This window comes from Centruroides vittatus, unplaced genomic scaffold, assembly GCF_030686945.1.
Source record: "Centruroides vittatus isolate TY-2023 unplaced genomic scaffold, ASM3068694v2 contig_233, whole genome shotgun sequence".
Taxonomy (NCBI): Eukaryota; Metazoa; Arthropoda; class Arachnida; order Scorpiones; family Buthidae; genus Centruroides; species Centruroides vittatus.
The window spans coordinates 150,954-165,198 of record NW_027121459.1 but is presented as its reverse complement, the minus strand read 5'-3'; the positions used below and the strand labels follow the sequence as shown (position 1 = coordinate 165,198).

The following is a 14,245-nucleotide window of genomic DNA, read 5'->3' as shown; positions in this document are numbered from 1 at the left end:
CAACCCGCTCTGGCAAGCAGATAAATAAGCCTCGCAGATTTTCCTTTAGTGAAAATGACGAAAGTCCATAAAATTTGTAATGTTTGTATTTGTAATTGTTAATGTTTGTATTTTCAAAAAAAAACGAGTGTGTTATGATATGTACTGATGGCGACACCAGTGGCGAATGAGAGCATCGGTCATCAGTCGTCTGTCATATAACCCACCACGTGTATGTCCACTTGTAATGTATTTGATAGTTATAATAAATAGTTCTTAAACTTTACTAGTCTTAAATACAATCAAGATCCAACATTATAACAGTTACATCTTATTTAAATATGTATGAAAGAGGAGATCAAACTAGAGGCTCAAATAGCATAACTGACAACACATCTGCGCAGAAAGTGAGAGTTGCGGGTTTGGGTATCACTACAGCTGATCCTTCTCTTCCAGAATATTCAAAGTTATTTAATAAATATTAATTTAATTATAATTATTAAATTTAATATGAGATGGCAACTAACACCTCCCTTTAACAACAAATTATTTAGTAATTAATTAAATATAATTGCAAAAAAGTAGCCCAATGTAATCTGGTGGTTGTTTGGCTATAAATTTCCTTGATGTCTTTTCTGAGTAATACAAATCTTGATATTCTTTAGGTTTCTTAAATGAGAAAACAAATTCTAAATAGAAAATGGCACTGCCGAATGATATGAAATAGTGCTATCTGGTCAACTTTGGACATAATAATAATAAAATTAGTAAATACTATAAAAATATTACTATTTACTAATTAGTGATGGAATTATATCGAAATTTTTCTCAATTCTGATTCTTTTGAATACTCTGTATAGTTTATCTTAGTTTAGAAAAAGTAATGATTTACATTATGAGCAAGGTACATTCATTAATTAATAAACATCAAGCTTAAGAATGGAGAACAATTAGGAAATCCAGAATCAATCTTTCAAAAGAAATGTGAAAATTCACCATTTATATGTGAATACGCATGCTTTCACTGTGTAGGCCTACTATGAAATAAATTTGTAATCTCATTTCAGATAAAGTTAATATTGCAACACTATCCCCAAAGAAATTACAGCTAATTTCCTTTTACTCAACAAACTATCCCATCATGTCATATGAAGTTGCCATTTTTGGAAACTACTTCATTGACCAATACGATGACCAGGGAGATAGGTAAATGAGATAATGCACTTTTTTCATACTTTTTGCAATGGGCATGTCTTGAAAATGATTTAACTCTATCATATTTAATACTAAAGGAAGTTTGGCAAATGGTGCAATGAGACGAACAAATATCGTCGTCATGAGTTAATCAATTTTTGAATTCATTTACTAAAGCCACAAATATCTAATTACTAGACCAACTCATCTTTGAAAATCAATTTTTCAATTTTTAAAACTCAAAACAGCATTAAAGTTATTGTGAAGAAATATTTTTACTCAGAAACGTGCAAATCACTTTTGAAAATTTAATGTACTATGGCATCATCTGTGAATCACAACAAAATCTTTCATAATTATAATGAGAAAGTCATTTTATCATTATAAGTAAACATAGTAAATATTAAAAATAATTTTATATAATATTTTTCAATTAAAATATTACATATTGTTTACATTTAAATATATTAAATATTGTTTACATTTTAAAATGTTTTGCCAACTGCGAGACTTGATTTGAAACTAGACAGCTCCATGAATGTTAACTCGCTTATAATTACTAAAAATTAATTAAAATTAAAATGAAATCAATCAAAAATTAAAACAATGTTTTTAAAAACTGTTTAAAAGTTGTTTTGAAATTTTCAAATTGTAAATCAAATTAATTTTAAAATTTACATTATTTGTGTGCTGCGGTGACAGAACGTTTTGCTTTTACTTTTAATATGTATTTTTTGTCGGCACTGAATGTCCGACATACACGTTTTCACATTTAAAACTTCGGTCTCAACCTTGCTATAAAATGTGGACGACAAATTGTTTTTAAGAATCTGAAATTGTGATGAGATTTTCTCAATTCTGATACTCAGAATGTGTCAGATTTTTCTGATTCCTGATTCCCATTAATCATCTCATCACTACAATTAATATTAACAACATAACAATAAAAAATCATTTTAAATAGTAACTACTGTATTACATGTTATGAAGTACTGCCATCTGTTGATAAAGAAAGACAACAAAGGAAACCACAAACAAACAATCAAGCAAACAAAGAGACTTTGGTTATTATACTGATAATGAAATAAGATCACGAATATATCCTTAACAAAATAACAATTTTAATTTTATTTACTTTTACAAGAATTTGCAGACAAAATAAAATTTGAACAAATATTAAAAATAAAAAAATTTAGTCAAAAACTAATGAATCTCGTGCAAACACATTCATCCAATTTTGAAATGCAAAGCAAAACTATTACAAAAGGCCATTAATATGCTAATCAAATCCATGCAAATTGGTAGCATAAATACCAAAAACACACCAAAAATACCTTTAAAATAATTTTTGGTCTGGTGTAGCAAATAATATGTTCATGAATGTAAAATATCTTATTTATCTGTCTAAGAATTAAATATAGATTTTGACTCCCAAATTCAACATTCGAAACTGTTTTGATTTTGTCACTTCCATGTACTATATTGTACCGAATTTTTTATGTTGCGCGTATCTTGTATAATTGCCACAAACCTCGTGATATTCCTGAACGTCTGCATCTTGCCTGTCGTATTCCTCTTCTTCTTCCGATTCACTTTCTAATTCGGGACCAATATAATTTCCAAATTCATCATATAAATCGGTATCCATCGTTTTATTATTGGACTGTAAAACAAAGAAATTATTTTAATATAATAATATATCAGCAAGTAATAATTTTACATGAAAAATAATTTACTAGAATAAAAAATAAAATTTATAATAGCATGATTGAATTTTTTTTAGTTTATGATAATGATGACAGTTGTTAGTGAAAAAAAATAGTGGATTCTGCTTAATTGGGCCAAAATGGATTAGTCCCAATGTGTCCCAATTAAGCGGAATCCACTGTATTTCATTGTAACATTATGTCTGGATATACTATAGATTACTCCTTATGTAATTTCGAGATTTTGAGTATATATCTGAACTCAGGAGATCAAGACGAGTTCAACGATACCCTACTTTTGTACAGGAGATGAAAAATAAAAAAGTTATCATACTTTTTTTGGCGATTGCGCGATGATCAGGAGTCGCGTTGCTCTCTCCACTAAGCCTATCACGTGTTTAACAGGCAGTCCGGCAAGACAGCCACATATACTTTCAACAGAGGCAGATGTTCATCCACGTGCACACTGATCGTCTGCAGCTAGAGTTAAGTCCTTTTCGCACACCCTCGCACTCCTCGACCTCTGGGCCTACGACCCCTCAGCTGCTGACACACTTGCTATTGCTCGCGGTCAGGTAGTACTACATGCTGTTATCGCGGCTTGTCCAACAAACCTAATCTATCCCTCTGGAAGGTGACCATAGTTTGATGTCATGGTTTGCAGACTTTACCGCAAGATGGCAGTACTAGCAACTACGGTGCCGTCTGCACGATAGCATTAAAAAAGTATGATAACTTAAAAAGTATGATGACTTTCTTATTTTTTGTCTCCGGTCCAAAAGTAGGGTACCGTTGAACTCGTCTCGGCCCCAAGGTCAGATATATACTGAAAGTCCCGAAATTCCACAGAAAGTAATCTATAGTACAGCCTTATGTGTACTATAACCTTTTCTTGTTTCAGAGCCCACACTGATGGTCTAATGGATCATCAGTGTGGGCTCTATTGAGTTTAATTTAATTAATTCAAACAGTCAAATTCTTATTGGGTTATATTAAAGAACGAGCAATTATTTATTGTGACGCGAATATGATTTAAATCTGCATTATAAAGTAAAATCTACGCTTTGTACTAACAGAGATTGGATACAAGTTACTTTTAAGTGATTAATTAATGTACAGGTGTATAAATACACAAATTATCTTAAAATAGTTTGCTGAATTCAAGATTTAACTAAATAAAATTACATTATTTTGAAAAATATGTTGTAAATATGTTTATTAAATGTAGAATAAATAAATTTTTCATAAAAACGACTTACTCCTCGTATCAATAAAACATGCCAAACGACTACAAAACGATCTTGCCGCTACTTATACCGCCATCTGGTGTACGAAAATTGTTTTCGGAAATTTTGCCAAAAAGAAAAACTAATAATTTTAATAATGAAATTTAAAATTACAAATTTTACTCGAAAATTTTTCTTTCATGCGGTTTTGTAATAATTAATGTTAATTTGATTTGTTTTCTAAACATGTTTCATATGAATGGCATCAGCTTACTGCTTTTTTTTTTTAACTTTTTCCGCCCAGTGGGCACTAAGAGAACCTCTTTTTTTTTTTTTTTTTTGGGGGGGGGGGGTTCGGCCAGGCCCACAATGGGGCGGCCGGGTAGTGAGGGACGGAGACCTACATATCTGGATGGACCACCCCCCGAAAAATTCCTGGGGATTTTTCGATCTGTCCGGATTCGATCCCGGGTTCCCCAGGGCGGCAGGCTGGTAACCTTGATTGCTCGGCCATCTGGCCGCTATCAGCTTACTGCTGTGGGATAGGGAATCGAAACCGGACCGGTCGTATAATCGCAGAAATCCTGATCGCCTGGCTTCTATGATTGCCTGGACTCTCACAGAAGCCCTCTGGTGGATTTTTTTGTCTCATTTTTTCTGAAATTTTTCAAAAAATTTCAAAAAATTTAAGTTCTTCAATTTTTACGAACTGCGAAAAATGCAATAAATAACGTTTTTATTGCGCGCCGAGTTTACCCAGAAAAAAATTCAAAAAAGTGCCGGCTTCTAACAAGCTCCCACGCGACTATGGGCGGTAGCAAAAAATCGGGAAAAAAAACGAGTTCGCGATAATCGTTATTGTCGATCGCGACTATCGCGAGCATGTTTTTCACTATCAATTCTTTTCTCTCAACAATTTTATTTTTTTCAACAATAAGATCGATTCTAGCCTGATTTTGAAACGAGATATTGAAATTTATTATTAAACTCAGTGATGTCTTATTATACTCTGCGAGAAATCGCGTTTGTCCGAGCGAGAAATAACAGCGACAAAAATTCTCAAAATTATCAGTGCTATAGTCGCGTGATTATGCCACTCCCCTTTATCGCGCGGCGTCTAACAGAATCCATCTTCTATCTTTAAATTGTAAAATTTTTGGCTTCGCTTCAAAAATTATTATTACATCTTTGTTTTCTTTATTTTTTCTACTTTTAAACAGTGTAAAATATTTTCTTATTGACACAAATGCTTTATTTGTGTCGAATTTAATGTAATTTGATACGTGAAACGCAAAAAATAAACATATCAAATTTCAACTTGTCCTAATTTCTCTCAAGTTTCACCGATCGCCATCGGGTTTGTTTGTAAATGGGGAAGAAATATGACACTTTCAAGCGAAGTCAGTAAAAATTTCGTACTACTGCGAAAAAATTTGTCAATATACCTCGCTATACCCCCTATCGCGAAAGTCAATAAACGTTGATTGTTTTATGACCCTATTTTCAAATGCTTCTTTCTGACTTGTAAATCGACCAATTGACAAAGTTATTATTTTGTTTTACTCATATGAATGTTGTATTTAAGATTTAACAGATATTTTCTTTATATTTCTACACATGAATTTTATTTTTAATTTTGAATATGATATAGTCGTGTGTTAGGCTTAACTCGATCATCTAATATAAAACTTGACATCGCTCAAAATATTATTCAATCCATCAAAATTCTTTGTTGATGGTATAGATATAAATGTTTTCTGTGCATAAAATGAAGCAATCAAAAAAATAATGTGTGGACCATCGAAAATTCGGCAATTCAAGACATGATGTCGAATGCATAAATTAATCTATTTATAACTAAAAATATTCTCGAAATTTCATCAAAAAATGCATTTGCGACAATGCCTAAATGAAATTCTTACGGAAGAAAAAAAAAAATTGTACAATTAGTGCAATTTGTATTAAAGATATTAAGTGGTGGTTAGTGGCCACCAAGATAGAGTATGATTTATCCTTACATTGAAACTTATAGTTTTACAGGGAGATTGTATGGATGGTTACGTAACTGAATGAAATATTTCAATCTTCATACGGAATTGACTTTGGTTTATTAATTCTTACGTATTTAATTTAGTGCAGTTTCCTTTAATCTTATTATAGAATTGAAATCATAATTATAATCCTACGTGAAATTATTTATTGTGACATCGTCACAATGCTGGGCTGCAATTTTTAATCATAATTTTAATTAATTTAATTAAAATATATGCTTTCTACCACAAATTAGTAGCGGTTCGCCTCTGTATATCACACTTTCCTTTTAACAATAGAGTCGTGCCGGTCATCTATCTAACACTTTTCAGGAAAAATTTTTGAATTGAAATATCACGAGTTCCGTTTGCATCGAAAGTTCATATATAGTTAAACGGGGCCTCCAGCCCCTAAGATTTCCCTGTCAGGTCTCATCTTTCATCTATCTAACTTCGTTCTCGAGATTAAGGAAAGACAAACAGTCGGCAGACAGTGGAAATTTATCGGTTTACAATTTTCATTCAAATTGTAGCCCATATACAGATGCTTGCCAAATAGTTTCGTTTCCGCCTTTTGGTGCTAATGACGCGAATCTCAACTGTAGTTCAGCATGAATGAACTTAAAAGTTATTATTATGTAGTTTTTATTTATCGACCGTTACACTATTACATGTAACATTTAATTGTCATATCGTGCCAAGAGCGAGTGCGACCAGTTGTTTAGAATAAAAAATAATTTTTTAAAAATAGTTTATGTCCACCATAAGTATAGACGATTGTACTAACAGTTTGTAGAGTTGTAAGGATAATGATTATTAGTTTAATAGTCTGGATGTCTTAATAATCTAGTTTAATAGATGGCAACTCTGGTCTAAATTGATTCGCAGTATTTTCAAATTATTCAGATTGTTTGTCAAGTTCTGGTTCATTTATATTGAAGCTACCATCTTTAGCTTCTAAGTCACTTTCTAGTTCAATACATCATTACAAATGTTAAAAGTCAAAATGGCGAACAGTCTGGCAATTCATGTAAATTGACAGTGTGAAAGACGGCTTTACAATTTAAAATATGCAATATTCCCGATGAAATTGTTCTTATTGTAATAGGTAATTAATTTTTAAATTTCTTCACTGCATTACATATGTAGAATTTGATTACTGGCTGAGGTGCGTGGAGTTTTTTGCAAACGTGTATAGGAATTGGCCATGAATTGCGTAACGCTACTTTTATGAGCCAATACACCAACATCTGCCGTAAATAATTGGGCAGATGTTGGTGTATTGGCTTAGGATATCGGGTTTAGTTTGATGTTTATTTGGCTACTTTTATATTTTTCAACTACCGTCCCATTGTAACGTTTCGTAAAGCCATTGCACATTTTAATTCCCAAAATTAAGTAATGCGTATTTTCTTAATTATGCTAAGCAATACTTGGCACGATCACACGGTGTACCGAACATTGCATTATTTTATTAATTACATAACGTAGTAGTGATATAAATTTCACGGTTTGCTACGCAACACTTCAGAAACAAAAGTGAATAATTTTGTTACCTGCGGGTCGAAACAATAGCTTTATGCCGCGTTTTTGTATACACACATCCTCTTGTAATGTATCGTAACGATCATAAAGTTTGGTTATAAATAATATTTTTTAATATTTATACAATTTCCCATCATATGTCAAAAAGTATATAATTGAGATGTTAATATTAAAGGCTTCGTGGCTTTTTTTTTTTTTAACTTTTTCCGCCCTGTGGGCACTAAGAGGGCCTCCTTTAGTAGGCCCATTATGGGTTCGGCCAGGCCCACAATGGGGCGACTGGGTGGTGAGGGACGGGGCCCGACATATCCGAACGGACCACCCCCCGAAAAATTCCTGGGGATTATTCGACTTGTTCGGATTCGATCCCGGGTCCCCCAGAGCGGTAGGCTGCCACCTTGACCGCTCGGCCATCCGGCCGTCAATCTTCGTGGCTCGTTTGTCCTTTCATTTCGACTTTCGTTACTCTGAATGCCCCGAGATGGCGGTGTAGATAAAATTCCTGCATCTATAAATAATGAGAAATCTCAGAAATGAACTATTACTGCTAAATTTATTAATAAAATAAAGAAAATTTTTTGTTTTGACCAAATCTATAATTTTATTTAGAATTATGTTAAAAAAAATTAATAATTATGGTGTGGGAGACGATCGCGTTTTCGCCGTTAGAGGGTGCTGGGTCGGAGCGGAATCGGAAGTTCACGCATGCATTAGAGTCGGCAGTAAGCATGGCGGAGTAGGAGGAGGCCACTGGAAACAAAGTTAAGGTCTGTTTAAATACTAAATCTTCATAAAATATGAAAATTGTAGGCAAAGTATATTTGTGCTTCGTCCACCAAACTCCTTTATTTATTGGTTTGAGTCTAGGAATAGCATTATCTCTCGTACTGATCCCTTTAATGGAGGATAACTGTATATTCCACGAGCAACAAAATTCACCAATTACTCACGAAGATTACGAACCAATTATAAATCTGCAGATCAGACCTGTTCAGAGGACGAAAACGCGATTGGTCAGACCCAGATATTACTCGACGGAGTTAGGAATCAAAGAGAAGCTTTTAATTGCCATTGTGGTCAATTCCTCTTCCACGTCTGTACCCAAACTGGAAAAGAATCTCGTGGCCATCAATCGCACCCTTTCCGCTCACGCCGACAAGTTGGTGTACTTTGTGGACTCCGCCGGGCCCCCGGCCGGCCTTCCCGCCGTGGTCGGGTTCGACGATCCCCGTCCGAATCTCCTGCCCCTGCACGTACTGCAGTACCTGAATGACAACTACCTTAACGAATACGATTATTACTTTGTGGCTGAACACACCACCTTTGTGGTTGGAGCGGCTCTACGTAGCTACGTCGACCGTCTGGGAGTGGACCGGGAGGCGTACGTGGGTCTCCGCTCTGGTCTGGAAGATGCTCCCTGGTGTTCTTTTGAAGCTGGCATCCTGTTAAGTAACAAGGTGTTGAGGGGAGTTACGGACAAACTGAAATGGTGCGTGGATAACTGGACGGACGACGGAGACGGTTTCGGAAAGTGTGTCTACCATGTTCTTGACCTGCCTTGCTCCGATGGAGTGCAGGTAAGTGTAACGTTGGATATTTTTATAATATATTGCAGAATTTTACTTTTAACAACACTATACTTAAGAAAGAGCAGTTGATCCAAAGCTTTAACATATTAGAAGTAAAAAAATACATTTTATATTTTCATAGATAGAACATTATATAGATAGAATGAATGTTACATTCAGAATTGCCTTGCACATAGCTATTGGTAAATGAACTAAATCAATGACAAAGAATGGCAAGAGATACCAAATAGAACAGTAAAACATGCACAATCATCAGCTTTGCTTTATAAGAAACAAGTGACTTGTACAGTTGAAACAAAGATGCTTTCAGCTGGAACACACATTTCACATATTCATTCTGATATCAGATGTGCCAATGGCAAACTGTACCAGGACACAATTAGCACTTTGCTAATCACATTTTGCTACAGTTTAGTTTTTGTAGTTTCAGTTTTAGTTTTTTTAATGATAAAATCTTTTTATAATTCAACTTTTCCTATGTTAACAATTGCAATATTGTGCTAAATATTTCCTGCGATTATTTAAAAATATAGTAATAATAAGAACTGTTCTGAAAGGCAAATTTCAGTTTGTTTGTCATCAGATTTAAGCTAATGAGGTTGATCAATTTCTGTTGTCCTTGTCTACTTGGACCTAATCAGAAACCACACTAATATAATAAGTCCTATTACTAAACAAGGTTCAAGTAGACAAGGATACAAACAGAAATTGATAAGAGTAAGGACATAGGTAAAAAGAATTTGTACGAAATGTACTGTTCACTGTCAATATAATATAATAGGTTAATCCCACTTTTTGTTGTGAAAGTACAGTATATGAGAATACCAGACTGAGACTTAGTGTATTTCGACTTTGTTTTGCAAGCTAATAGTTTCACTCTATTGTCTTTTGGGTAGCACATTAGCAAGTTATTGTTTGTTTCCACATGGAAATGCAGTGCTTGTTATCCTCATATTTATCATCATATAAACTTTGTGTCTATTACATCATATAAAATATTGCTTTTCATTGACTATCTTTGGCATTTATGGTACTGCTTCTCCCCTTTCTTAGTCTGTCATGTTAAGGATCAACAGCATTTTTGACATGTGACAATTGTTCAAGTTTATTAATGACGAGTAAAGCTGCAAAAATGATCTGTTGTTTATTGACACGGCAGAATGAAGATTTTTCACCTAACAATCTTAATGCCTCCTGTAAAATGATGATTGTAAAAAGATGTAAAAAGTTACTCTTAATTTACAAACCACCAATTTAAAACAAATCTTGGTTTAAATTAATATTTGAAATACAGTTGACTCCGCATAAGTCGACACCCGAATAATTCGACACCGTATGTTAATTAGTCAATTTTCTGTGGTCCTGGCCGATTACATAGGCAATAATGTTATTAACCTTAAAAAACTCGGTTTACTCGACATCATTTAACTCGTCACCACTGGATAAATCAACATACTTTTTCTGTTTCACACTTTTTTCACGTCTGATAAGTCGACTCCCTTCCTGAAAAAATGAGTTCACACCATACAATAAGCTGTGTGGTGTGAACTCATTTTTTCGGCTATGTAAGTCGGCTGGGACCACAAAAAACTGACTACGTAACGACGAGTGTCGAGTTATCCGGGTATCGACTTATGCAGAGTTGACTGTAATACCACAAATATTCAGTTTATCCATTACATAAGATTGAATAATACTAATCACTAACACAATTTATCCCTTCCATTAATTGCAGTTGTTTCATTGAGTATATTAAGAATTGTTGTTATGAGTTATCTTTCTCTATATTCACTCTATGGAATTTCAGCCACTGAAGCACGAATGACTGTGACATTAGGCAATGACTGTTACACTACAAACATCGAGGTGGGATATAATCTAATCAATTAAGTTGGAGCATAAGGTGAAAAAGTGTATCAAAGATTACATTAACTTAATATAAATTGTTTTTCATACACTATTTTAACTTTGTTTTAAAAAGTTTGAGTCAATGATGCTCTGGCAACCATACTCTGTTATTGTTCTATTTGTATGTTTGATATATTACTTCCTAATTATTGATGAGGATAGTGACGTTTTTAGTATGAAACTCTGAATCTGTTATTGTTCTACAACAAGAATAAGTCTGAGTTTTGTAATAAATAGAAGTTTAATTATAGCAAATTATTTTGTGTAAAATTACTCATATCTATTGAACTTTTTGACATTGAAACTGATGCAATTACTGTTTGTGTATCACTGTATTTGACTTCAATGTATCTTAATTACTTGACTAATGATAGTTGTTATGTGATAGAACATCAGTTTTCAATTATGTTTTGGCAGTGTTAATAACATATAGTTATGCCATATTGATTATAGAGAATAGATGACTGTTTAAGTACGTTTATGACTACAATTTAATGTTTGTTTATAAATTTTAAACAATAAATACTTTAATTTCTTTAATTTTTTAATAGGGGAGAAGATTTTACTCCTACAGAATTAATAATTTCAACGACGAAATACCTTGGAGGAGTACAAATTCTATTTTTTCGATCGAAGTTCACACGCTGTACCCGATAGAATCCTGGATACAGCATTATCAGCTAAATTATTATTTTTCTAAAAAAGATGTGATGACATACAAGAGTAATGTTAGATCTATCCAGAAGAAAATGCAAGAGATTAGTAGCTTCTTCCCTGATGGAAACCAAAGTCTTTCTTGGCCTGTTGACATTGAATCTCCGTTCAAGCCAAACAGCCGGTTTGACGTGATACAGTGGACCCACTTCAATGATACTCACCTGTTCTTGCCCAACGAGTTGACAACACTGTCGAGAATCTCGGGCATTGAAAAATTAGATTTGGAGCATGTGCGGAATCTCTGCAAGAATTGGCTTGCTGGCAGTTGTGGTAAGTGCACCTTTGAAAGAATACTTCAGGGATATCGCAAGTTTGATCCCACTCGTGGCATGGAGTACATAGTTGACCTCATTTATAAGAATGAGGAAACTGGAATAAGCACCACAAAGCACTTACAGATCATTCGGCCATTAACAAAACTAGAAATTATACCCATCCCCTTTGTGACTGAACACACTAGAATCATTCTCATACTTATTATCAAATCCAGCAATCAAGTGGAAGCTATAAAATTTCTAGAAAATTATTCCAAATCTTGCTTGGATAAGCAAGACAACACTGTCTTGTTACTCGTGTTCCTATATAATCCTAACGAGCCTGGTAAAGGAACAAAAAATGATGTGTTTGGTAGCTTTAAGGGTTTGGTGAATAAGTACACTACAAAATACAGAGCCACGGGTGCAAAAATTGCATGGTTGAGTATTAAAACTGCCGGTAGAATGCCGTCGGAATTTTCTATCTATGATCTGATCGTGAGGAAACTGCAGCCGGAGACGATGGTGCTACAATGCCAAACCAATATGGAAATTCACTCGGAATATCTGAATCGTGTCCGCATGAATACGATAATTAATCACCAAGTATTTTTTCCCATTCCTTTTGTTCAGTATCATCCAAAAATTGTATACAAAGGTAGCGTTCCTCCAGAATACATAGAAGTCAAGAAAGATTACGGACACTTTGATCTTAATGATTACGACCACATGAGTTTCTACGTGCAGGATTATCTGGCGGCTCGGAAAACCATAGAGGACTCCGTACCCATCGTGCAATCCGACAGAGATCTACTTAATGGAGATGCAAATGCCTTACACACCATCTACAAGATGTTCCTTAGATCCAAATCGGTTCACGTGATACGTGCCATAGAACCCTCCCTGAAAGTAAGTTTTCGTCTAGACGAGTGCCATAGACTACCAACAAGCAGTACTGCCCACAACGGTTGCATCTTAACAAAAAGCCTGGGGACGAGGTCACAGCTGTCTGCTCTACTACTCGAGAGAGAGCGCAACGAATCAAAAAATCTATGACATCAATTTTTAGTAAGAAACCCGAGATTATTTTTTCGGATGCATTTATTTCGTCATTATACTGTTTCGATTGCTCAAAACGGACCGAAGTCGACCCTCCTCACAGAAATGTTTTTTAATATATAAGTGAATATCGACTATTTATTATACTCAGTCTGTCAATTGTGTTTTCTAAGTGCGGCTTCAAATTTTGTATTTTTTACATGTTGATTTTGTTTTTTTAAATCTAAATATTAACAAATGTTGATAATTCTGGATCTGCAATTTTGAATTTTCATGGAACTAACTACAAAAGTAAAGAGATCTTTTAATTAAGAGGTGATATGGAGTAAGAAATCTCATGACGCTGTCTTCCAGCATACCACTAAACTAGTATTCTTACAATTTTAAAAGAATGGAATCTGCACATTGCTACAAAAGTTCAAACCACTCGCGGAAGAACGACAATTTTATTTCGTCATTACTAAAATTTGCCAAATCTTCCACGTTTACTCCAACTATTTATGAAAGTTCCTGTAAATATTGCCATATTGGAATCTCAAGCTGCCGAAGTTAGGAATCGTTGCATTTTATCCGAGAGCGAGACAAATTTTATGTAAGACACTACTTAAGATCTTCGACAGATTTTATCGTTGCCTTAATGTCGAATCTCAAAACTCGTCTGTGATCCCGAGAGCGACAAGTCGTCAAAGTTGCCAAAGTTTACGTACAGATTTCTAAATTTTTATTTTTGTGGGGGAAATGGATAAAGGACTGTAAATTTCGAGGATAAAAATTGTACAGTTGTAAAGTTTGTATAATAAAATTTGGCAAAGTTTTTGTTCAGAAGTTTGCGGTGTTTGTGCACGCAAGTGGCCGAGTAAAGATGATAACATTTTGGCACTCTCCACTAGAGAATCTGCATGTTAATTTCCAAGTTTAAAAGTTTATTGACAAATTTTACAGAAATTCAGTCCAAAAGAAATAATAATTAATAAAACAGACAAAATTAAATTGAGAAAAACAAAACCACTTGGGAATGCTCAAACAATTCAAATGTAA

General features: G+C 34.0%; 2 protein-coding genes across 2 annotated transcripts in view; one reads left to right on the top strand and one right to left on the bottom strand.

Moving 5' to 3' along the window:
• LOC136971139 (116 kDa U5 small nuclear ribonucleoprotein component) overlaps positions 1 to 4,198 on the bottom strand; it is a 33,036-nt gene extending 28,838 nt beyond the window's left edge. The window contains exons 1-2 of the mRNA XM_067265620.1: positions 4,139 to 4,198; positions 2,705 to 2,836 (exon numbers count right to left, since the gene is read on the bottom strand). Of these exons, the coding sequence (XP_067121721.1) occupies positions 2,705 to 2,821 (117 nt within the window). The 5' untranslated portion in view covers positions 2,822 to 2,836; positions 4,139 to 4,198. The remainder of the gene's footprint in view (positions 1 to 2,704; positions 2,837 to 4,138) is intronic.
• A 4,159-nt stretch (positions 4,199 to 8,357) lies between these two features.
• Positions 8,358 to 14,032, top strand: Chpf (Chondroitin polymerizing factor). Its single transcript, XM_067265613.1, has 2 exons — positions 8,358 to 9,257; positions 11,729 to 14,032. The coding sequence occupies exons 1-2, from the start codon at positions 8,478 to 8,480 to the stop codon at positions 13,202 to 13,204; spliced, it is 2,256 nt and encodes a 751-aa protein (XP_067121714.1). The 5' UTR covers positions 8,358 to 8,477; the 3' UTR covers positions 13,205 to 14,032.
• Positions 14,033 to 14,245: the final 213 nt, after the last annotated feature.

What these genes read in the sequence shown, in the direction of transcription:
- Chpf (XM_067265613.1), top strand. Translation starts at nt 8,478, where the DNA reads ATGAAAATTGTAGGCAAAGTATATTTGTGCTTCGTCCACCAAACTCCT. An exon ending in CTTGCTCCGATGGAGTGCAG is followed by an intron (nt 9,258 to 11,728) that starts GTAAGTGTAACG and finishes ATTTTTTAATAG; the next exon opens with GGGAGAAGATTTTACTCCTA.